The sequence below is a fragment of the Zasmidium cellare genome (assembly GCF_010093935.1).
Source record: "Zasmidium cellare ATCC 36951 unplaced genomic scaffold M409scaffold_12, whole genome shotgun sequence".
NCBI classification, from domain to species: domain Eukaryota; kingdom Fungi; phylum Ascomycota; class Dothideomycetes; order Mycosphaerellales; family Mycosphaerellaceae; genus Zasmidium; species Zasmidium cellare.
The window spans coordinates 136,576-160,591 of NW_022986956.1; the positions used below are offsets into that span (position 1 = coordinate 136,576).

General features: G+C 54.0%; 9 protein-coding genes across 9 annotated transcripts; 5 read left to right on the top strand and 4 right to left on the bottom strand.

Moving 5' to 3' along the window:
- Positions 1 to 107: 107 nt before the first annotated feature.
- Positions 108 to 1,637, bottom strand: M409DRAFT_65412 (uncharacterized protein; the record flags this gene model as incomplete). The annotated part of the gene is made up of 1 exon (XM_033816500.1): positions 108 to 1,637. One exon carries the CDS (start codon positions 1,635 to 1,637, stop codon positions 108 to 110), a length of 1,530 nt encoding a protein of 509 aa, XP_033669297.1.
- Positions 1,638 to 2,375: 738 nt separating this feature from the next.
- M409DRAFT_21160 (uncharacterized protein) lies at positions 2,376 to 3,380 on the bottom strand (the record flags this gene model as incomplete). Its single annotated transcript, XM_033805723.1, has 3 exons — positions 2,376 to 3,041; positions 3,104 to 3,133; positions 3,207 to 3,380. 3 exons carry the CDS (start codon positions 3,378 to 3,380, stop codon positions 2,376 to 2,378), a joined length of 870 nt encoding a protein of 289 aa, XP_033669298.1.
- A 415-nt stretch (positions 3,381 to 3,795) lies between these two features.
- Positions 3,796 to 7,130, bottom strand: M409DRAFT_21161 (glycoside hydrolase family 47 protein; the record flags this gene model as incomplete). Its single annotated transcript, XM_033805724.1, has 3 exons — positions 3,796 to 6,913; positions 6,969 to 6,982; positions 7,047 to 7,130. The coding sequence occupies 3 exons, from the start codon at positions 7,128 to 7,130 to the stop codon at positions 3,796 to 3,798; spliced, it is 3,216 nt and encodes a 1,071-aa protein (XP_033669299.1).
- Positions 7,131 to 7,488: 358 nt separating this feature from the next.
- Positions 7,489 to 9,414, top strand: M409DRAFT_21162 (uncharacterized protein; the record flags this gene model as incomplete). The annotated part of the gene is made up of 1 exon (XM_033805725.1): positions 7,489 to 9,414. One exon carries the CDS (start codon positions 7,489 to 7,491, stop codon positions 9,412 to 9,414), a length of 1,926 nt encoding a protein of 641 aa, XP_033669300.1.
- Positions 9,415 to 9,928: 514 nt separating this feature from the next.
- On the top strand, positions 9,929 to 10,344 carry M409DRAFT_21163 (uncharacterized protein; the record flags this gene model as incomplete). The annotated part of the gene is made up of 2 exons (XM_033805726.1): positions 9,929 to 10,094; positions 10,154 to 10,344. The coding sequence occupies 2 exons, from the start codon at positions 9,929 to 9,931 to the stop codon at positions 10,342 to 10,344; spliced, it is 357 nt and encodes a 118-aa protein (XP_033669301.1).
- Positions 10,345 to 11,007: 663 nt separating this feature from the next.
- Positions 11,008 to 15,519, top strand: M409DRAFT_21164 (uncharacterized protein; the record flags this gene model as incomplete). Its single annotated transcript, XM_033805727.1, has 5 exons — positions 11,008 to 11,126; positions 11,181 to 11,619; positions 11,746 to 12,496; positions 13,187 to 13,506; positions 15,238 to 15,519. 5 exons carry the CDS (start codon positions 11,008 to 11,010, stop codon positions 15,517 to 15,519), a joined length of 1,911 nt encoding a protein of 636 aa, XP_033669302.1.
- A 3,783-nt stretch (positions 15,520 to 19,302) lies between these two features.
- On the bottom strand, positions 19,303 to 19,641 carry M409DRAFT_21165 (uncharacterized protein; the record flags this gene model as incomplete). Its single annotated transcript, XM_033805728.1, has 1 exon — positions 19,303 to 19,641. One exon carries the CDS (start codon positions 19,639 to 19,641, stop codon positions 19,303 to 19,305), a length of 339 nt encoding a protein of 112 aa, XP_033669303.1.
- Positions 19,642 to 20,427: 786 nt separating this feature from the next.
- On the top strand, positions 20,428 to 22,142 carry M409DRAFT_21166 (uncharacterized protein; the record flags this gene model as incomplete). The annotated part of the gene is made up of 3 exons (XM_033805729.1): positions 20,428 to 21,282; positions 21,812 to 21,950; positions 22,033 to 22,142. 3 exons carry the CDS (start codon positions 20,428 to 20,430, stop codon positions 22,140 to 22,142), a joined length of 1,104 nt encoding a protein of 367 aa, XP_033669304.1.
- A 1,230-nt stretch (positions 22,143 to 23,372) lies between these two features.
- Positions 23,373 to 24,016, top strand: M409DRAFT_53102 (uncharacterized protein; the record flags this gene model as incomplete). Its single annotated transcript, XM_033812267.1, has 2 exons — positions 23,373 to 23,646; positions 23,850 to 24,016. The coding sequence occupies 2 exons, from the start codon at positions 23,373 to 23,375 to the stop codon at positions 24,014 to 24,016; spliced, it is 441 nt and encodes a 146-aa protein (XP_033669305.1).

Here is a 24,016-nt window from a genome sequence, read left to right on the forward strand (position 1 = left end):
TGGTTGCCTGAGGCACAGCATTGTTCCCAAGGCCAGAGCGTGCGATAGACGTTTCTCTTTTGCCTTGCCCTCTCGTGAACCGTCTCATAATCTCCAAACCCCCTCCATCAAAGCCTATACCTAAACCCCTTATTCTTCAAATCCGTCACATCAGCAAACGCAATATCCCTCCCCCTCTCCCCGCCTCCCTCCCGCACAAACCGATCTCTCCTCCGATTAACCGCCGTATAATAAAACCACAACAAAACCGTAAACCCAATCGCCGCCGCACAAGTCACAATAATCGTAATCTTCGCGGGGACATACCCAGGCGCATCCTGTCCTCGAAACGTCAGGGGTCCGATGATGTTGCCTAAGCAGAAGGCCATGAGCAGGATGGCGTTCATGGTGACTTTCTTCGTGTGGCCGGCGTAGTTTGCGGAGACCCAGGAGTAGAGCAGCGGGAGGGAGGCGCCGATGACGTTGGTGAGGTAGTTGCCTATTAACTTGCCGGCTTTGTTGGTGTCCGGCAGGAAGGCCATCATGGCGCCGCCGAGGATGCCTGGGATGAGCAGGGCGACGACTTGGACTCCGCGCTGGTTGTACTTGCCTGCGAGGTAGGTTGAGCAGAGGATCGCGACGATGGAGACGCCGCCGGAGGGGATGGAGAGGAGGGCGGTTTGTTTGGAGTCATAGCCGAAGTTCTTGATGATGGTTGCTTGAAAGCTGGAGACGGCGCCGTTGGGGACGGAGGAGGAGGTGCAGATTAATGCGAGGAGCCAGGTTTGAGGGTCCATGAAGCATTCAGCGACTTGGGCCGGTTTGAAGTGGATGTTCTCGATTCCCGTCTGGTTCTCTCGGAGACGCTCAATGGCCCAGACTTTCTCTTCATGCGAGAGGCGGGATTTCATCGGGTTGTCAGGCAGGATGAAGAAGACGAGGATGCCGACACAGCAGGTTACGAGGCCGACGGTGAGGAACATGATTTGCCAGGAGTAGAAGGTGCGGTTGGTGACGTGCTGGAAGCCGAAGGAGATGAGGCTGCCGAAGATGGTTCCGGTGCCTGTGCCGAGATACCAGAAGCCGACTCGTGGTGGTTGCTCGTTGCGTTTGTACCACATGGAAGTGATGAGGATGAGGGAGGGTGCGACAGCTGACTCGAAGACGCCGAGGAGGACTCTGGTTGTGACGAGAGCGCCGTAGTTCTTGCAAGCACTGGTTACTGTCACAATGACGCCCCAGAGAAAGACCATCGCCCCGAGATACTTCGCAGTCGGAAGCCGCTGCATCGCATATCCATGTGGGAACTCGAAGGCTAGGTACGAAACATAGAAGATAAGGGCCAGGTTGCTGAACTGATCCTTCGTCATGTTCGTGTCCTCTTTCAGACCCATAACGTTGGCGTAGTTGATGAGCGTCTTGTCAAGGTACTGAAGACAGTAACAGCACCACATCAACGGCACAATCATCCAGTCGATCTTTCGGCGGAGTTTTCTTTCATCCTCAGGTGTCATCTCTCGAACGCTGCCTTCCTCATGGCGAAGGAAGTCCAGCGCGGCATCTGCATTCTTGACATCTTTGATCTCGCCGATTTCGACATCGCTGAGGGCAGGCGAGGTCGATGCCGCGATATCCTTCTCTTTAGGTGTGTCCGTCATCTTGGAACGTCTAGCTTGGATATTATGATACTGGAAGTACGCTGAGCAAAGACAACCAAAAGAGAAAATCCCTCAGACCGCATCCCTAGAAATAAAGAAAGATACAACACCTTCAATTCAGACCGCCGCACAGTGGCAAACCAGGATACTGCAGAATCCGCAACATCGAAGCGTCACTTCTCCCCCATCGCATAGATAGCGACAGCTTCCTTTAGCTTGCCATTGGCCGTGCGTGCAGTCTCCTGTATCGACGGTATCAGACAACAGACAATGTCTGTGAAAGAAGCCCGATCTGTCTGACTTGATTGTGTTCTCTTTAGAGCCTGCTTCGCCTATCAAGCCCGTTCGGGAAGGTGCGAAGCGTCCGGGCAGGAATGATAAGGGCGTCGGCCCAGCAAGGTGGCCAGCTATCTGCCGCATTTGTGTTTCGAAGATGTTCAGGTACATACCGCCTTCGCATTCAATTCTGTCGGAGTAGTTCGCACCTATGTCTTCGAGGCTGGACATGAAATTCAAATTCGCACCATTGGCGACAGAAAGAATGTTGTGACTTTCGGCATAATTCAACTGAGCCGCGGCTTTCTGGGACTTATTGTCTGTTGAAATACCCTCAGGGATGGTGTCTAAAGAGTCGTGAAGTGCCGAATGCAACGCAATAGTCGTAAATCCTCAGCAATCATCAGCAGACGTCACAAATCAACCAACCTAAACTCACCTCATCTCAGACTTCCCTCTGACCTACACCCCCTCCACCCCCAGCACCCCCAGCACCCCCGCAACCCCCTTAAACCCCTCCCCGCCCACCCCCCCATCAACAACCACATCCTCAATCCCCGTCCCCCTCAACCCAGGACTCTTCTCCTCCCCCTCCCTCACCACATAAACCGTCTGAAACCCCACACCCTTCGCGCCCCTCAAATCCCCCAAATGCGCCGCCACCAGCGCACACTCCTCTGGCCTCACCCCCAGCCGTTCCGCCGCACCCAGATAAACCCCCGGATGCGGCTTGTACGCGTGCGGGGGGAAGAGGTCGGCGGAGAAGGTGTGTTGGAAAGGGATGCGGGAGTGGGTGACGAGGGAGGTTATGAGGGCGTTGTAGGTGTTCGATAAGGTTGCTGTTGTGAATTTTTTGTTTAGCTGTTCGAGGCCCGGGATTGTGTCGGGCCAGGCGGGGAGGCGGTGCCAGATTTTTGCTAGGTGCTGGAGTTGAGGGGGCGTGAAGAGGGAGCCGGGGAGGACGGTTTTGTTGGCGTCGGAGGCAGAAGGAGAGAGGAGGATAAGACCCCCCTGGGCGAGGAGCGTTGGGAGGAGGGCGATGCGCTGGGCGTCGACGGCGGGCCAGTCGACGGTGGCGTGCTGGGCGATGAGACTGGATTTGTAGGTTTCGTTTTGGGCGTTCCATTCCTGTTTTCACTGCCTCGTCAGCAAATGCTGTTGTTCTCGTCATGGGGATGTTGGGAACGTACCACGCCGAAGGCATCCCAATCTTCCCACGTCTACAAGCAGCAAAAGTCAGCATCTCCTCTCCCTTCTCCCTCACCCTCCATTCTGAAAGTTAAAGAAACATACCATCCCCTCCGCCTTCCTCCTCACCTCCTCATCAATCCCCTCCCCCGCCTTCAGCGCCTCTTTCGTAGCATTGTACAACTCATCAGCCACAGGTTTCCTCTGTTGGACACAAGTCCCAAAGACATCGAAGAAAAGCACCTTGATTCCCGGACGGATCGCGCTTTGACTACTCATCGTGAAGCGTGTAGACGGATGAGTCAAAAATGTTGCTACGTAGATAGTAGATAGCACGCCAATGGGTACCATGTGGATTCATATATTTCTTGGCCAGGTTGAAAGATCATCCGTGTGTTGATGGCGGGAAATGACCTCCCACGGCAAAACGACGCAGTGTACATACGTAAGTAGTGAAGCTATTCGAGCTTGCTCAGCTTGCTCAGCTATTCCCGCCAGCCCATTGGTTTCTATACTACTCTCTAGGCAGCCGTTCCAGTCGGCAATCCGCCGTGCCTCGTACGAAGCGGCGTCTTGGGACCGATCGATACTGGAAACGGAGTACACAGGGCGAATTTTGAAGATTGCGCGAGGACATTGATGGAAAATCGCAACGCAAGCTATGCAAGCTGTACAGTAGTAAAGACGCTCTAAATTACACCATCAGCAGATTCGCTATCGGAACGCCCATGCTTTCGAACCAGTATCTTCGCTTGACACCCAGTCCGCCTTTGAGCGCCACCTTCTTCCCCTTGCCGTTGCCGACGTTTTGCTTTCTTGCTTCTGCCAGCTTTCCGTTCTCGTCGAAGTTGCCGAGGGCGCTGCTGACTTTCTTCAGCGCGGCTGTGGTCTCTCGCGTGCCATCGACCATCACCATCGCGATGGGGTGGCGACGCTCAAACCCGTTGGGTGTAAGTTGCGGTTGGTCCAGGAGTGGTCGGATGAGTCCACCTCGGTTGTTTGGATGATCGTCGAAGTCATCTTCTTCCGGTGATTTCGCCTCCGGCACGCTGACTATAATGACCAGCTGGAGCGAGTCCCACGACGGAGCAAACGAAGGTATGTTGGCGAGCTTGTCGTTGAAACTACACCCTCCACGTTGTATGACCAGAACTTGATTGTGCTTGGCGATGCTCGAGGGGAGACGATACTCACAGAGAGTGTCGGACAAGTAGAAAATCGAGCTGTAGGGTACCTTGCCCGTGGTGGCTGTGAGTGGAACGATATCGCCGTCCATGAACGCCGGTAAAGGAGCAGCGCCAGCACCGGTTGGTAGAATCGCTGGGACGAAGAACCTCGTCAGGATGGGATTACCGTTGGCATCGAGCCGAGGAGCTGGAAGGTCAGAGGTGTCATCATCAGAACCACCATCCGAGCCAGGTAGCAGGCTTGAGAGTATTGCATCGAACTCATCCCAGAGCATGTCGAGCGTTCCATTTTCAGAGACCTCGATTTCTTTGGGAACCTCTCCATCTTTGCCCTCCGGCAGAATCGGCACGTCCAGCACGAGATCGACCATTTCCAGATCCTTGACTCTCGTAAAATGTGGATCCGCAGGACTGACTCCTTGCAGTGCTTTGTCAGAAAGAAGCACTTTCTCGTCTCGACCCAGAGCCCAGTTGGCGATACCTTGAATGCGGAATTCTTGGCCAATGACAACTTCCTGAATCATCACACCATTGTCATCCGGCAGTAGGAGGCTTTTGGGCTCCTGGATCATGTTGAGACGCAGATTCGAAAGCGAGTTGATGAGAATTCCATCAACTATCTTCTGTAATGCACCGAGTGGAATCAAACCCTTCTCGGCCTCTAGCGTGTTCGCTCCCAAATTCGGAAACGTCAGGGTACTAATTATCGGACTCGCAATCGGCGAGCTGGTGCCATTCACGGGTATCAGATCTTGAGGCAAAGTCCATGGATAGAAGGTGTAATTGGTAGGACTGCGGATGTCGGCGAACGAGATTGCGGGCCCATCTGGTGACGTTTCTTTCAGAACTGATGATCGAGCTGGCGTGACCGGAACCAGTTGAAGTTGAGCTAGTGCAGCGGCGTGAAACAAATCGTGTCGGCTGGCGGTGTTGCTCACGGTCAATGGCAGCAATTTTGGAGGAGCGTCGCAAACTCCTGGCAAGGGACCGTCCAGAGCTTCAAGCGCACGAATGTTCTGCTTGATGTGGTGGTTGAATGGCATGTACCTGAAAGCATCAGGTATCACCAAGGGGTGCCCCTCGGTTGTGAAGACCACCGGCTTGTCCAGCCTGTTCAAAGGATGATCTTTGTTGAAAAGCAGATATAAGTATTTCGCAGTCTCGCCCAGGAAGAAGCTTTCCATGCGATCACGTTGCTCGCCGGTGAGGACGTCACCAAGATCTGCCCAGCCGCACTTGGTCCAGCACCGTCGTCTGATGTCTCGCAAGGCCATCTCGCCTACGTGGAGATAGTAAGGATCCTGGGTTGCCTGGTAAAGATGAAATGTGCTCTCAATAAACTCCGGCCGTCCTGCCCAATGCTTGAAGTTGGGGTCAATGTATGAGTTTGCGGCATGCCATCTTTCCGGCAAGGCGCTGTATCTAGTCCAAAGTGCACTGTACAAGAGATGAGATTCGATGGCTTCGTCCAGCTCACCCGCGAGGACAAGCAAGCCGGGGTAGTATGCAGAAAGATTGTCAACCCAACCATATCGTGCAGCACCAGTGGTCAGGTCGACTTGTCCGTAGTACGGGTGCTTCTCGGTCTGCTTGTTGCGTAAGATGTGGCGTTTCACTGCTGTATGGGCCCGCTCCCAGACCTGGAGGAAGCTGTCGGGTGCGTCTGTTTCGTAGATGCTGGCGTTGTATGGTAGATTTGATAAAAGGATGTACGACTTTAGCGAATACTCGTAGAAGGAGTCGATGCCTGCTCCGATTCCAGACAGTGGAGGGATGGTCCATTGCCCATTCTCAGCGTCGATGCCATTGCCAAGGAGGTCGATGGAAGAGCGTCGATTCCAAATCGCCCAGAACGCACGTTTGGCCAGATTCTCAAATCGCATGTCTCCTGTCAGGCGGCTGAGAGCGCTGAACTCCAACACAAGGCTTCCCGCGCCAGCTGCGCAATTTTCGGTGATCTCACGCGGGTCGGTAGATGTGCCGTCCAAACGACAGAAACCTGATTCGGCATCCTGGTAAAAGGGGATTCCAGTTCGAAGGTTGACTCTTGGGTAGGGTATATCTGTGGCAGTGCTGAATGCTGGGAGCAGTCGTTTCGCCAAGTCGTAAGCCAGATACAGTAGCTGGCCGTTATAGACAAAGCCGTTCTTCCATTTGATGCCTGGGTTCTTCCCACCCCTCCACTCTGGCTTGTATCCCTTGATTGGCAGCTCACCCAGGGCGAATAGATGAGCTGATATGAGGCCGCCGACGCCTCTGATATTCGTCTCAAAGACTTGAACCTTGCTGTTCAGATCGAACCCACACGCTCTCTTGCCGCATCGTTTCCCCTCGGTGCCATCGCCGTAAAGCTCCACCAAACCCTTGACGCCGTCTTGGAAATCGCGCAATGGATCTCGCTTGTCCTTCTTATCCTTCTCGCCCGAAGCAAGGATTGCGAGTGTCGAAAGGGAATCGATGAGGGTGAGGCTGTAGTTGCCGAGGACATCGTTCAGACCAATATCAGCCGGGTTTTCGCGATTTCTCGTTTGCGGTTCGCAGGAGATCGGCTTCAATTCGTCCTCAGGGTAGGCATGTGACATGTAGTTGTCAAAGCCATGGTAAAACAGATCTTTGGTATCCCGTCTGACAAATACATCAATACCACCGTGCGCACGTGCTCTTGGATTGAGAAGCTCACCTCAGGTCTGTGATCTGGTCATCGGTCATGCAAGCTCCTCCCGTCGCCCACAGCGCAACGAGCAGCGCATAGACCAACATGGGCCATAATGGTGTCGTCGCCGTCGTTGTTGTTGTCGCGGCCGAGGGTCGGGGCCAGGCGATCAGGTGCATCTGCGGACATTTCACTCCAGGCGCATTGGCGGTGGTTGCTGCAGTGAGTCAGACGTCCCAGAATAGGCGAAACATGAGTGCAATCAGCGGCGGGCGAGTGGGAGGAGGGTGTTGGTGCAGCGACGGGGACACAGCTGGCCGCGGGAATGGGCGAGCTGGCATCATCGCCGCGGGAGTTTGCCAAGAAAGTCAAAAGTTGCTGGCCCGGCTTGCTTCGAGATGGGCTGCAGCAGGAATCATTAAATCTGCATTGAACGTCAAATACATCGAGACTCGGCTGAAATCCCCAGTGCTGAGTCTGATGAACCCCCAATAGAGCTGCTGTAGACTCGAGCACGCATCTGTCCCTGCAGCACACCGCCAGCGAGATGCTGCCCCGAGCAGCGCTGCGGACCATCAAACCCTCCTCCCTCCACACGCCGAGTATACGCAATGGCGCATCGATAGCTGCGGCAGCGTCACTGCGACTGCGCGCATACGCCTCTTCCAGCTCGAAACCCCCGCGACCGCCGCCCGCGCAGTCATCGAGTCCGCGAACCGCCAAGCCGCCCCCGCCCAAAGACTTCAAGAGTGCGACAGGCGCGGCGAGACAGACATCGCCGGGGACGAGCGTGCCGAAGGACCAGACATGGAAGCCGCAGGATGGCATCAAGCTGGGAGGGCCGGCAGCTGCGACCCTGAGTGACGCTGGCCCGGCAAGAGCGACTACGGGGGCTGCTTCACCCGTGGAACGCGCGAGGCCGGACGATGGCTCCATCAGGACGGAGACGCCGCTGGAGGGTGATGCGCCTGCCACGCAAGAGCCCATTGCGCAGCGAGTGGATGCAGACGAGCCCGTGGCGGGGAGTGTGAGAGACCAGGCGCAGGACAAGATCGCCGAGTCAGAGCAGCAACAGCAGCCGCCAGAGTCTGCAGCACAGCCCACTGGGCCTCTGCCAGATTTACGGCAGGGTATTCCCTCTACCTTCGATCTGGAGTTTGGGCAGGCCAAGGCACGGGCAGCGAGGGAGGATGCCGCTCAAGCAGAATCCTCATCATCAACGCCATCACAGGAGGAGAAGCTGGACCTGACTGGTGCTCCGAAGGAGGAAGGCCAGCGACAGAAGGAGAGGGATGAGCGAGAATATGAGCGATCGGCGTATGAAACTTCCATCGACCGGAAGCGCGCACAGTGGGCCAACTACCTGTATGCGTCCTTCGTCTTCGTTGTTTCGCTGGGTGGCTTCTATTTGGCTCGCCCATTCTCCAAGAGTGATGAGATCCCTCAGGGACTCGAACCAGGCGATGCAGATGGATGGGCTCCCGGCAAGATGTACGCTCGTGTGCGAGCACGCATTGGCAGTCAGACTGGATACTACACTGAGCCTGCCTTCCCCAAGCTCCTGCCTGAGGTACCAGAATCACAGCGACCACCATTCACCCTCGTCCTCAGTCTGGAAGACCTAATGATCCACACTACATGGGATCGCCAAAACGGCTACCGGACTGCCAAGCGTCCTGGCATCGACTACTTCATCCGCTATCTGTCCCAATACTACGAGATCGTCCTCTTTACCTCGGTCCCACGAGCTATTGCCGACCCTGTCGTCGCCAAACTCGACCCATACCACTTCATCATGTGGCCGCTGGGCCGTGAAGCCACCAAGTACGAGAACGGCGAATACGTCAAGGATCTGTCCTACCTCAACCGACCGCTCGAGAAGACTCTTATCGTTGACACCCACGCTCCTCACGTCAAGAACCAGCCAGAGAATGCCATCATCCTGCCCAAGTGGAGTGGCGACCCCAAGGACCCACATACCAAAGATCTCGTAGCACTCATTCCGTTCCTAGAGTACGTAGCGACCATGGGAATCGATGATGTGCGGACTGTCCTGAAGTCCTTCGAGGGCAAATCAATTCCTGAGGAGTTCGCTCGCCGAGAGAACGAAGCCCGCAAGAGATTCAACGAGGCGTTGGCCGAAGAACGAAAGCGGAAACCAAAGTTCTCTCTCGGATCAATCGCTGGTGCTATGGGCGTCAAGGGCGGAGGGTCCATGGGAGGTGGCATGGTTCTCGCAGACGGTCAGAGCGTTGCCGAAGGCCTTGCGCAAGGCAAAATGCTATCAGACCAAATCCGCGAGCAGGGCCAGAAACAGTACGAGTTCATCGAAAAGCAAATCCGTGAGAACGGCGAGCAATGGCTGAAGGATGAAGCGGAAGAACAGAAGAAGATGATCGATGCGCAGATGAAGGACATGAAGCAAGGCGCTCTGAGCTGGTTCGGTGGCGGTGGAGGTGGAAAGAAGGAGTGAAAGACCTCCAAACCGTGAGACTCTTCACTCTTCCATGGCGAGCGTGTTGACTTGTGTAGTGTAGATTGAACCTACGTTGCTGCTTACATGCATCGAGCGAGGTATGGAGCAGGGCCAAAAAGGCGTAGCAGCAAGCATTGTATTATATGGCGTCGGCGGTCGCTTGAACTACTGCTGTAAACTGAACAAATCATCAAGTTCCAGACCACATTCATCCTATTCTGCAGGCGGTAATCTTTGCGATGCCCTCGATCGTCATACCTCGCAAACTCGATCGTGCCGAATTGGGTATATGCCTCGAGCTGGGACTCGAGAGCTGAACCACTCTCGGAGACTTTTAGTCAGCTCTGCGCTGACTGTGCTTAGGACCAAACCAGGGCAACAACATTGACTCCCTGAACTCTCAGCAGCAAAGAAGCCAAACTATCACCCAAGAACACTCTCACTCGCTCACACCATCCCGCTCACTATTCAACCCTCCCCAATCATCTTCCACCCCCAACGACAAATGCAAATGTCTCCCAAACCCCTCCCCCAGCGCATCGCCCGAGTCTACATGCTCCTCCAAGCCGCCAACAACATCCTCTTCGGAGCCTACTGCGTCCTGGCTCCTGCATCCTTCGGCGACCTCGCGGGTGGGGAGTTTGCTGTTTCGCCAAGTGGGACGCTGAGGGCTGTTGGTGAGTTCCTCCCCCTCCCCTCCCTCCCCTCTCCACATCGATACTAACAACCCCTCCAGGTCTCGGCATGTTCGGCGTCGGCGTCTACAGTTTCGCAGGCGCTTGGACAGACGACAAGAGATTCTTTTGGCTTACGCTGGGGTTGAGAGCGGTTTTTGCGGTGGTGATGCTGGGTGTGAGGGAGAGGTGGGGCGTTGTGGGCTATGAGGTTTTGACGGTGGGGATGGCGGGGGTGGCGGGGTTTTGGTAAGATAGGAGTGGGGATGGGTGGTGGATGGGGTGATGGGGTGGCGTTTGGTCTGGTCGGAGGGGTTTGTTTTGCAGAGGATGCGTTGCTATCGCAAGAGATCTGCGCGGGAGAGGCCTACCGTTCATGGAGAGTCGACGGACATGCGGCAAATGGTGAAATGCCACTTCGAGAAGTTATGTTCAGTTGAAGAGTCGACGTTAAAGCATGGTACACGGACCACCTCCAAGAAAAGACTTCTCGCACAATGCTCGACACCCAATGGCACGAATAAATATGTACTGATGCTCAAGAGCGTATAAATTGGCGCAGAATATCCTCGACGACCACCCTAACCCCAGCCTGATCCCTTTTCAATCAATATTTGATTGCGTCCTAATCAAATATTAGTTGGCGAGCAGCCTCGTCCAAAAGCGCGATCAAACGTCTTATCGACTGAAGCTGGTATTTCTGAGACTGCATAACTTGATTTCGATTGTTTGCAGTTTGCAAATTTCGTGATACGATTTTTAGTTCACACGACCTTTTCAGGAGGTGAGGTGAAAGTAGAGTCGCCAAGATAAGCGGTGCGAGCCGGGTACGAAAGGATGCGGAGCACACGTGAGACCTCACCTCGTGGCGGCTGGGGACTTCATCTTCGGAATACTGCATCCCGATCTTTCCATCATGCGCCGAAACGAGATCCGATGCATCCAGCATGCTGGCGATCTTGGTGCGACTCAAGACGATGTACGGCGACCACCGAAGCGACGGAGAATGGGAGAGCGTAAGTGGGAGAGGAGACGGTGATTGCGAGGTTATTGTCGCTGTTAGACACCTTTGCTCATCATTCTTGACAGATCTATACCTTCTCCGATGCAGCTCATATGGGTCGATGCCCCCGAAGATGGCGAAAAGTGCGAAGACGAAGATTCCCGGTCCTGCTCTCAATCCACCGATCTTACCAGCGTCTACCAGTTGCCACAGCAGAGCGAACTCACGATCCACATCCCGCAGTGCTCTGAGTCCTCCCTTCGAGGCGAGCTAGTCGATATATTCGCCAAGATGAATCTCACGCACTCATGGTATGCCTTCGTCCCGTCGTATATCGGGCAGCACGATTACCTAGACGCTGCGACGAGAGCTATCATCAAGGTTCAGAAGCAGAAAGGAAGCTCGAGTACGTCGGATCCTGGAGTCGAGGAGTATCTCTATGCGATCAATGCACTGCGACGAAATCTGGACGAGTCGGACGCTACGCTGGTCACCATCGCCTTGCTCTGTCTCTACGAATCTACTGTACGTCGAAGGATTGGACCATGTATATCTCACAGAAGAGGTATAACAGCTATAGCCACAGCTCGAGGAGTGTCGAGAAAGAGTAGTAGTGTCGCCCGGGCTGTGTTGTATGGCAATTGGACCCAGGACTTCCGGACTTGCGTTGCTGAAGGCGTGCCGTCTCCATTTGAGGAGGCTGAATGGGTGACGGCGGGACCAGCGTATCGAACAGAAGATCTCCTACCTGGGGTATCAAGACTGAGAGATCTGGCACAAAAGACGTACATTCGACTCCCGAGACTGATCGCCATGGCGAGAAGGCTTCGCGAAACACCTCCTGAGCTCTTCGACCGAGAAGCATTAGATCAAGCCACAACCCTCGCGATCCAACTAAACGACCTCCAAGACACAGACGCAGAATCTCAACTCCTCCACCGCGTCCACGTCTACCAAACAAAAGACTACCACACCGGCGCGATCGTGCCCTACTCCCTGCGCTTCAAGACAATGGACGAGTTCAACGCGTCTCTCCTCTACTGGGGCGCCCGCCTAACAGTCATCAACCTCTGCACCCTCCTCTCCCGCATGGAGCAAACCAGCAACAAACTCTGGACGTCCGCCCCCTCCGCCCACTACGGCGACCTAGCCACGCACAAGCACCGCACGATCATCAACATCATGATGTCCTGGGAGTTCACCTACGAGAATGGACTGACGCTCGGCTCGCCCGCGATGACTCAAGCTGCGCTTGCGGTGTGGTATGTTTTTCAGGAGGATGTCTCGTTCAATGGGATGTCGACTAGGGTGATCAAGGAGTGGTTGAGAGAAGTGTTCCAGCAGAGTGTGGCGGGATGGCCGAGTAATTCGACGTTTGATACAGCGCAGTTGGACGAGGTGAGTGAGACCTTTGTGGGTGGGCCGGTGAGCGGGTTTTTGAAGGGGATATATAACTAGGGGAGAACCATATACGTGCCACCATCCCCAATACTAACGGCCGTACTGAATGCATACGTTCTAGATTGATGTCATGGATATATGAAGACACCAACCAGTATCACCTCTCAGCCCTTCGGACACTTGCCTTGCGCAACTCACACGAGCGCCTAGCTGAACGCGCCCAGCCTCCATCAAGGTACTCTTCTTTGCCCACACCTCGACTCACAGTTGGCGTCTCATCTGCCAGCGTCACCTCCATGCGGCCGACCGCTGACCTGCTTCAAACTGCGCTATTCTACAGCCATTCCACTCCCTCGGCACCGCACCAACGCCAGCAACACCGGAGATCCGATCCTGTTTTCTAGCAAGAAGTTAGGCAACGCCTCCACAGACCCTCTCAGCGGCTACCTTGGTGACGAAGATGCAAAAAACTTGCGTAAGAGCGAGGAACACTCGGAAGATGAGAACCAGGAGGACTCGGAATGATCGAGACGTACTTTCCTAAAGCGCTAATTTAGCGTGAGCTTTACTACGCCACGCAGCACGCCAGGTAGAACAACAAATCCTCCTTCCCTTCTCCCATTTCTCTTGAATATCCCAAAATTGTCCACACCACCAACGACACCGACACAAACACCAACAACAACAACAGAAACAACGGGGTGGGATCCCCTCGACCTCCTCGCGCACGGCACCTGCGCGCCGCGCTCCTCTGTGCCCCTCGACAACATCCCCTTCCTCCACGCCCTCGCCCACGGCCACCACCGCCTCGTCGGCCTCACCTCCAATGGTGACGTCTTCCAAGCCCGCTTGGCCGGCCTCGACGCAGAGAACGTCTACTTCCGCGATGTGCGCGTGCGCTCTGTGGACGGCGACGTCCAGCGCCTCGACGGGGAGGCGTGGGCGCGCGACGAGCTGGTGCGCTTGACGGTTGGGCTGGGGGAGTGGGATGCGGCGCAGGCGGGTATGTTGGTTTGGCGGTGGGGGGATAATGACTTCAGGGGTAGGGGTTTGGGCCGCGATGTGTGAGTCATGTTTTGGGACGATAATCGTGTTTGGAGGGTGCCCTCCGGCGCGATTCCGGGTTAAAAACTAGCTCTCGCGAGTGTGCTTCCACTTGAGCGTAGTGTAGGGGTCTAGTACCTGTCGTCAGGATGAGGAAGCTAAGACAAGTACGAGGATGGTGTTGGTGTGGTTGAAAGGTACGTTGAAGACACTTATTGGAGCCTCTGAACTTTACTGATTCCGCTTCTCTTCGTCGTGGACGATCAACAACTCTTGCAGACGGTCCGCATTTCTTGCTCAATCTTACCATCGTCTACTGGCAGCGGCTGAACATCGACTGGCAGCATACGTTTTCGACTCACCGATGCGCCGCACGACAAGCCAGCTTCCGCCCTCACCAACGTTTGTTCCTCCTCGTCGTCCTAGTCCTCGTCGACTAGCAAGAAGTTGAAAGATTACAAGCTCGCCATGGGCTCCACAAGACCGTATTCAGGGAGGCGCAATTTATCCGGCTCATCAGCAACGAGGTCGACACCAACGGCATTAGCTTTTTCCACCTGTCAAAAGGAGCTGCCACCCAATCTTCGGACTCAGAGAACGAGAGGGATGGGGTCTGGAAGTGTTTGTCTTGATTTTGGTGTTGATGATTCTCGCCGTTCATCTTGGGACGTCGCCAACCAACAATATCGACTTTGGGCACTTGCGTTTCAAAGGGGAAAGGGGGAACAGCGGATCAGGAAGATGAGAACAATGGAATGGCGCACATATCATACACAACTCCTATTCTCATGCTCCTCCAGTAGACCTGTTGGCATCAGCGATGAGCTGAGGTCAATGTCCGTCGTTTGATGTAGCAAACAACTGGAGAGCGCTTCAGCCACGCATGCTACGAGACGATGATGAGATATGGATACGAATTGGGCAACTCAAGCCGACCACCCTGGATCCTGATGAGGCACGATAGAAGAAGCGTGAACAAGCACGGCATCTTCGAGTTATCAAGTACACAATCAATAGATTGGTTGGAATCTGCTGCTTTTCCTCGGGAACGGCTCAAGGCTGGCTAGGCTTTTTGTTCATAGAAATCGGAATCGATGCCTTATACTTTGGATGCAACAGAGCTATTCATCGCATGAATGAGTTGAAAAAAAACATTAAAAATACTTCTTAGCCACGCACAGTCTGCACTGCAACGCTTCCGCCCTTACAGTCCTGCAAGAATCCCTTCAAGCAAATGCGCATACCCGTGCATCTTGATGACAATATAGTCGAATGAATACTCTGCGTTCTATCCAGCTAGCCACGCTGTCCATACACCTGCCCTTCGCCTTCTTGCGTTGCGGCAACCACTGCACCCTCCCGCCCTCCCGATGTTTGCTGGACCCCTGAGCCGAACGCCAAGCCCAAACAGAGCGCGTCGGCTGGGTGACGCGCCCACGATCAAAAAGCCCGCTTCTTCTCCTCCAACTCTCTTCTTCTTTTGATCTTCAGTTAGTGTGTCTGTTCAACGGTACAGCAGCACTGCAGCAGATCTGTCCGCCCAGGGCCTTTGGGCCCACCCATGGTCGGCATAGGTCTATTCTTTGTACCAAGAGTAATGGGGCCAAGCTCTCGCATTGTTGATATCTCTTCAATAGCTTTTGACTCGTGAGAGCGGGCCCAACAACCCTTCAGATAGACTGACACTTTGCAATGCAGATCTTCACCAAACCACCTTCTTCACACGCCGTCATCTTCCTCCCCGCCCACATCTTCCTCCTCGCCGACATCTTCCTCCCCGCCGACATTTCCCTCCTCGCCGACATGTTCCTCCTCGCCGACATGTCCCTCCCCGCCGACATGTCCCTCCCGCCGTCTCCTTCAAAGACACGCTTCGCAACAACGACGGTGCAACTGTTCCCATCTGGCCGAGCCACTGCGCTCCCTTCAATGACCAGCATGATTGAACTTTCACCAAGATCAACGGGCCTTGCCCTCTGAACGTCGAGGTCGCTTCTATGGCCTTCGACGTGCGAACACTATGCCGACAACCTTTCAGATAGACTGACACCCTGCAATGCAGCTTTTCCCCAACCGAAACTCCTCACACGCTCACATCAGCTTCGCCACATCGTCGCCCGAATAGCAAAATTTCGCAGCAGATTCAACGGTGCAACAATCGTCGTCTGGCCGAGCTTTCCAGCTCTTCTTCGTGGCTAGTTGACTTTGCACGACACCAAGATCGATGGGTGTTGCTTCTGCATTGTTGAAGTCTTCGTGGCTTTCGACAATGCGAGCATGCCCGACAACCTCGAGGGAAACAGCTTGGCGGCGATTGGCCGTCTCCACCATCGTCTGCACGTTCTGTCGCCCTGCAAACGAGGTAAATTACGGTGCGACAGGAGACCCATCCGGCTGAGCTTTCGGGCTCCTCTACGTGGCCGGTATGGATTCACGTTGCACCAAGATCAAAGGACTTACATTAAACTGTCGAAGCTTTCTCAATGCTGTTGGCCGTCCAACTAAAGTCCAATAAACGTTTCAAAAAGGCAGGCTCGTTGTATCGATTGTACCTGGCGCTGATTTGTTGGCCTCTCTGCTTTTCCTGCACATCGCCCGCCGCCATGCTCTCCACTACTCAATGCAGGCGCTTCAACACTTCAGCTAGATCAGCACCTTAGATAGATCGATCAATTTGACAGTGCTTCTTCGTTGGCCGTGAAATCTTCTCCTTCCCCTGAATCAAATCGTTGCCATGCTCGTTCTCCAAAGACGGCAGCTCCAAACGCTGTAAAACATCACCCCTCGTGTTGGGCATAAAGAATGACGACATCGTGGTGCAAGAATAATTGATGCACCGCTAAAGAGAAAAAAATAGGCAACGAAACGTCCGCTCGCTGCGGCTAGCAATCACCTCATGAATGACTACGTTGGACAGGCTGTACAAAATCTCACATAGATCAATAGTTGCGGTTTCAGAAGTCGCCCCTTGGGCCGCTCAAGCATTGGCGTAAGATGAAACGATATCTCGACCCCGAACCTCCGATTGGGGTCGGAATGCGCACGGATAAGGTCTCATACTTGCCTTATTGCCTTCCATGTCAAAGCAGCCACTCAACATTACGAAGGCGTTTGCGAGATGGTGGAGAAGGAGTAGTTTTAGGTGAAGAAAGGATTGTTTCTCTTTTGCCGTTGATTGATGCGCTCTGCCTACATAGCCTGTCCAAACAGGACACGATCGATTCAAAGAGAAATTCCACACCAACGGGGAAACGAAAAAAAAAAATTCTCCGCGTTTCGAACGCGCGCCCTCAGGGTCTTGATTCTGAATCTGTGAAGCTGTTAGCCAATCTGTTCTGTGACCACCGTACCATACCCTGAAGCGCGGTAACCTCAAGGCATGGCTTAGGATTGGAGGATACTTTTTTCACTCACCCTATAGGCCCTCATTCTTGCAACAACCCAGGCCACTTGCGGGGTTGTGCGCTGCAATACTCATACTGGCGTGCGCCTCAGGCACGCACTGGCGAGATGTTTAAACCCGCCTTTTGAGCTTCAACTTCGTCTTCCTTCCTCGCATGAAGCGAACTCACTTTGCACCCCTTGCGGGTGCTGGCATCATAGTTATGTGTCCGTCTTATTCTTCATCGTGATCCTGACGATCTTCATTGGTACCTAGATTAACTTGTACACCGCTGTGGCTCCCTACCCAGTCTTTTCCCATGACTTGAGGCGGATGGCGCAATTTGGTGGCCTACATTTCTCTATATAGCTGCGTCGTGTGTGTGTAAACGTAATGCAATCGTATGTCATGTCCATCCTGCTGTTGATCTCATCCGTTGTGTCTTCCGACACCATGGTTTTCGTCCTCGTCCTCGTCGCGTTTCACCTTGGTGTTCGTGCGTCCAAATCGCGCCCGTGGCTCGCCTAGACATTCCGACGACGCACGTGTACGCTGCCCATTGTCAGGACGCCTTCAAAGATCTTGGTCCGCAGGCCTGTATCGGAATGTCATGCACTCGCTCCCCAAGGCGGGCCATCGCCATACGTGTCGTCGAGGCAGCAGCTCCAGCCTGGGCGAAGAGGCATGGATGGAGGCGGCGTTTGACACAACCATAAGCTCGAGGAGAGTACTATAAATCACAACACGGAGACTTAACTGTGGAAGCGATAGCTGACATTCTCATAGCATCGCTCGGCAGCGACCCCCTGACGAGTAGCCTACCCAAGCATCAAAGACCCAAACACCGCCTCATCACCCGGCCCAGCACCCTCGCCGCCGTAGCAGGACGATCGAGATCAAGTCTTGCCTCGAAACTTGCCTACCATAGCAGCCACCTCCTTCTCGACATGTGGGTTTCTATTCTTCAGCCTCTCACAGAATGCTAGAGATCGGCAGTTGATCAGCAACAGTTTGGATATCTGTTCCTGCCAGGACCCGCCCTGAAGTTGAAAAAGAGACGGAACAAACGTTGAATCAGTACCAACACGGACAAAGACCTGGACTACTTTCGGCTTTGGCAGTGGCCCAGGCGGCATGCGCCATACTGCGGAGTGACGAGCCTTGCCGATCCTCACCAGGAGCTGTCTTGCCGGCGAGGTACAGCTTTCTTCGATACGATATCCTCCAGAGATCTTCGCTGGCGATGTGACTGAGTACAAGAGAGAGGCTTGGGGTCCGATGAAAGACTTAGGGTAGATCGCTGCAGTCAGATTTGGTCTGGCAGTCGATCATGTTGGAGCAGGCAAGCACTGCCGGGCAAGAGCGAGACAATATCTCAAGGCCACTCTGATACAAGTGGTATCGTATACAAGAATGAACCCCGTTTATGATTGCTCTGATGAGCAACGCATTGCCCCGAATCCGATTTCAAGACTTCTATGCTCCGAGGGCTGCATCGAATTGTGCCGATCCAGCGATGGTGAAGGTTGCAATGATCGTGGAGGGGTTCTGGGAAGTTCAGGTAGGATATTTGGATTGTCTGATAGGCGGTGTGACCAGGAAGATGCGGAACCGGCATACCTTCGAGGAGAAGACCCATGCACCAAAGACAGACGGATGCATACCTCAATCCAGATCAGCGTGTCAAGAAGATCGAAAGATGGTCCATTTGATCAGACCAGCATAGATAAGGAGTGAAGACTCCCGAGAAAAGAGCCTTAGATATCTGCTGGACGGATTCGTATCTCGGTATAGATCTGTCGGTCAGATCGATGAGTGATCGGTGAGATTCGTCCGGTCGAGACCGTCACAAAGCTGCGGGCTAAAGGTTAGTCAACACGGGATAGAAGGTGTCGTATCTTGATATCCATCCGGCAATCGTACACATGCACCAACGAACTCGTGGCGCCGTGGGATGGAGGTCAGCGGAGAATGTGACGGAAAGGTAAGGTATGAGAGACGACACATACTCATCCGCTGAACGATCATATATCTCGGTAGATATGAGACTGTCAAGGAGGTGGAGAAAAGTTCAATGACTGCGTCTGATGTGGTCTGTGGGGAAAAGCGCCAAGCGATTGCTGTCGACATCCATGAGGGAATGACTATTCACCAACCGGATCGAGTTACATCTCGGTCTGGGTCTGACTGTCAAACAGAGGGATGGATGATATGGTGCCTCCGTCTGAGGTAGAGAGTGAGAGATTGTTGCGGGAATGCATGAAAAGAGAATGTGAAGTCGGCAGGAGAGAAGAGCCACCCACAGGCGGCAGAAATGCGTGATGGCATTTGACAAGAAAACATATTCAGCACTTCCAGTGCTCCCGGCGCCCACAGTCTCCTCACTCCTCATCCTCATCCTCCACCTCCTCCGCCACGGCCTCCAGCCTCTCCTTCAACTCCCCCACGCGACTCAACTTCCCCTTGAGGTACTGCCTCACCAGCGCCAGCAGCTCCTCGTCCCCATCCACTTGGCAGAGAAAGTCCACCTTCCTCATGGTCTTGGCCGCAAGGCCATCCTCGTTGGCGACCGCGTCGACTGCGGCCGTCAACACACGCTCCACCACCAGGTTGGTGGTGGGGGTGACGAGGGAGGCGGCCTCGCCGAGTAACTCGGGCTTGCCCTCGCGCAGGAGGAGAAGAATCTCTTCGGCGGTGGTGGTGGTGGTGGCTGGTGCCATTTCTGCGGTGAGGGGCCAGATGGGGGCGCTAGTGGTGTGGTGGTGATGGTGCGGTGGTGGTGCGGTTGGTGATTGTGAGGTTTGTGTTGATTGTGTGAGCTGTTCTTGCCTATTGGCTTGTGATGTGATGATTGTGCGCTGGAGTTGAGGTTGCGTTTGAGTTGGTGAAATTGTAAGAGCGCTGTTGCTGGAGGAAATTGGGCTCGCGTGGAAGTGGGCTTGCGGCAGAATTCTGCCGCACTTCATGCCCACACCAAAGGCGGTGAAGGCACTCATCCATCTGAGATTGATCAAAACATCCCTAGATCTCTACAAGATACCATCATATCTATATCTATATTGATGCCACAATCGGTCCAAAATCTGTGGAGATCGGGATAAGATCTGACATTCAGCCTGCGCTCACGTACTCCACATGCAGGGCAACCATACGAGCACCTGTCATACCCTACACTCGCCTCTATGCCTTCTACATAGCGCATAGCTAACATTACAACACAGAGATAGTATACGGGCCGAGTCTTGAATTTTCGTCAATGGGAATATTCACCTACATGTGTCCCACATGTTTCTTCGCGCTAGGGAAAGCTTGTTTCTCTTCCTCTCGCTTGAAGCGGACTCTGGACTTCAAATCTTACAACAAGCCCATCATCACGCTTCTGCACATCCAAATTTCTCACGCAAGCCTCGACCACTATTTCCATCCGGTATTGATCCTCCATGCGAAATTTCGACTTGCGCTTTGCTAATATTGAGTGTACAAGCACCTGAGATCGAGGCGCCGCAATGCCACCAGTGTTGGTCATGGACGCCACCACCGCCCTCACCATCTACGGTTTCTTGATGCGAATGCTGCGCGACCTGACACCGGAGGTGTTGAAGATGGTATTTGAAGCGTTTGTACGCAGCTTTGGCAACAACGGCATTCGCATCCAACCCGATATGCAGCGTGCCAACGCAGCCGTCGCTGGACCAGACTTCGTGAGGCAGCAGAATGGGCAGACTGTTCTCTACTACAACAAACAGCGGTACTGGATGCATCCAGCCCTTGACGTTGTACACGTTCTAGCAGCCTCTCTCAACGTACCCCTGAACTCCGCGCTCTCGCACCCCTCCGGTCGTTTGAAGCCCAATAGACGCAATATATTGTGCAGATTCTTCTGCTACATGACTTGGGCGGCCATCACGAACACGAGCGTCACGTACATCCTACCGACCGTCCATCGATTGACCGCCCCGCCATCTCCCAATCGACTGCACAGGCTTGTGTGGGTGAACATCTTGATCCACAAGTCGTACTACGATCATTTCTCCAGCCAACGTGCGCAGACCGAGCTGCATTGGCTCGAAAACAATACTCAAGGGCTGGCGAACCATGCGCCGACGTTGAGGCATCTGAGAGTGCGCATCGAAGACAAGAACACTCTCGAGGACCAACAGCGCCGGCTTGTCAGAAACGGCCAGCCGATTTCGATCAACGAGGAGATCATGATCGTCTTTTGCGGTATGAGCATTCTCAAAGGCAAGCAAAGTCTTAGTGCGAGGTACCTGTTCCCAAACTCTGATGAGATGGAAAAGGAACGTGCAGACCTAGAGGGCATTGCGGAGGGAACTGGTCGGAAACAAGTTGATGGAACGAAGGTGGGAGTGCGGCATGGTGAGGAAAAGCAGGGCTTCGTGGAAGTAACATTGAAATGATCGTTGGGTACGGGAGACAATCGCCAGACATCGCGGAAGGGTAGCGTAGCAGATGTGTGTTCACCGTTCTTGCACGCACACTATCTACCACCCGTCAGATTCTTCTGGAAGCAGTTGGTGAGTCAGAGACGAGAATGCCGTATTGTGTTTATTCACTTGCGTTCCAATTCACGTTGTCATTGTCAGGCATTCACTCAACCTCCCCTATTGCGCCGAGAGAAAGCCATTGTCACAGAATCTTAATCTCCTTCTTTCTCGACAATTCTTCTCTTTTCTCCGTTAAATATACAGATTCCAAGCCAACGACAAGCTGTACCAGCCTTCTGTCAAGAACAGAGATCAAATCAATGTGAGTATACCCATCATATACACCAAACTGTAGCCCTTGAAGAGGCTGACTAGCTCCGCAGCAAAGAAAACCCTAATATCGCCCACAATGGCCGACAAGCGCGATACCGCAAAAGATTCCTAGAAACTCCCAACCGACCGTGCCGTCGACAAGGTCCGTAGCTCGTGGGCCGCCGTCAAAGCGCTGGCGAAGAAGGCCAAGAACCACTGGCAGATGAGGCCAGGGGAGTCTCGCCGGGACTCACAGCTCCCAGCTGACAATCGTAAGTGCCTTCACCTCCCGTCTAATCCCCCAAACTCCTACAAGATCTTGCCAATGAGTACTGTACTGATACCTATGTGCAGCACACGAGAACTGGGATGGAACCGATCCTGAAGTGTCGCTGGAGGACGTGAGGCAGGGATGCCCGAGCCCGAAGGATGAAGAAGGAGAGCAGGGCAAGAAGGCCTCTTGAACATTTGGCATGGTATCCCCTGTATTCATTCTGATACCTTCAACATGAGACAGTTGCCGTTAGCTTGGAAAGCATCGCTGCAATGGGGAAACTCGACTTTTTGCAGATACCAGATTTGCATTCAGCCTCGCCTCAGCTCGCTTGGACAGCCATTCTTTGCATTGACTGGGGGTCCCTGCCGTTGAAATCATGCGGAGCCGATATACTCCCGCCCAGCAATATCTTCAGAGGCAAATATCGAGCCAGAGCAAGACGCTCAGAAGGTAGCTCTGAGTCGTGGGCTTGCACGTTCACCATTCGCAATAGGCTTCAGCATCGTTGTAGATTCCACATTGATTTGCAGCGATGGCAGTTCAAGCAGTTCGTACTGACGTTGTCCTTGCTCATCCACATCTTTGTTCGCTGAATCTCCATCCCGCCTTTGTCAACTCAGCTATCGCTCTCTTGACCCGTCCAATGCACTCCTCCACAAGACCACCAGATCATACATATGACAGCAGCTTCTGTGTTCTGGACGTCCGTTATACGAGCTGACAGCTCAAGGTCATTGCGTGTGGCAGCCACCGCCCAGTCCAGGGATTGTAGAAGTTCCAGCTCCAGAAGGTTGTCCAAGTACTTGCTTCACACTCAGTATGGTGCTCCTCACAGCCAAAGCTGGAGGTTGTGAGGGGTCGCTCCGGCTCTGCACTGGTGTTCAGGAAGTGCGCACATCTCAAGAAGACTCCTCGTTGCGAGATTCTCCGCTGCAGGTCCTGCTGTCTGTCGCCGATCTATAGCTACCACCACTCTCCTCGGCCGCACGCTCCATGTATCCCACAAGTCGACTCGCAGCTGGACCGCCCGCGGACCTGTGGCCGCTGTGAGACTGCTGACGACCCTGATGTTGAGAGTGGTGGCCTGGCCGCTGTGGCGAATGGTCTGGGCTTCTGCTGTCTCCCCGCGTAGGACCAGGCATTACCTCCTGGAGGTCGATTGCTCCGTTGGTTTGCAGGTGATGGAGCGGCGTGCTCGCAACAATTCTCCTGAGGACTTTTCATCTGTAACTCTAGTATCCCCGGACTCAGCGAGCGTCTCAGATGCCGATCGAAACAGCTTCGTGAATTGGTCGCTCTCGAACCGCTCTGAGGCAGCCGCCGGCGAAGACGCTGGATATGTTGCATTCGCCATCGCTCCATCCCGTCCAAATCCGTTGATACCAGTCGTCTGATCTTTCCTCGTCTTTGATGTGGCATGCCCAACTCCACTGGTGCTACTCTTGTTGCTGCTCCTCCTCTTCGAAGTCATCTTGCCCAACGCCACCGCTCATTCTTCTTTCTTTATGCCTCCTCTTTAAAATCGTTTTGCCCGACTGTCAGCCTGCTAGTTCTGATGCCCATGGCGCTCCTCCTCTTCGGCGCCTCACTGTCCAATGCTCCGATGCTCCTGCGCTTGCCACTCCGCGTCTTCGATGCCGCCTTGCCCAATGCTGCAAACGCTGCTTCGTTCAATGATCTTCTTCGATATTGTGAGGGTTTTGCAACGAGGTGCACGGGCGAAGATGCGCCTTGATGGTCGTGTCTGCCGTCGGCATGCGGTTCGATCGGTGTATCTTGTGATTGCATTCGGTTGCCTTTGTCAGGCTCTCTTGCCTGTGCTGCATTTCGACCATCGTCTGATCATAGAGTTGTCAACTTCTGCTTCATGATGTCTACTGCACCCGTCGCACAGCAAGTCGTAGTGAGGGACCTTTCGCCGTGCGATGCCGGCGACTGATTTTGGACTGCGTTTCGAAAAGGAGTTTGTCAACGAGCTCAACTGAGGGTATGGATCTTGATCATCGCTTTGGTATTAACGATGTTTCAGTTCGAGAACAGTTGCAGATCTCGCAATTCTGA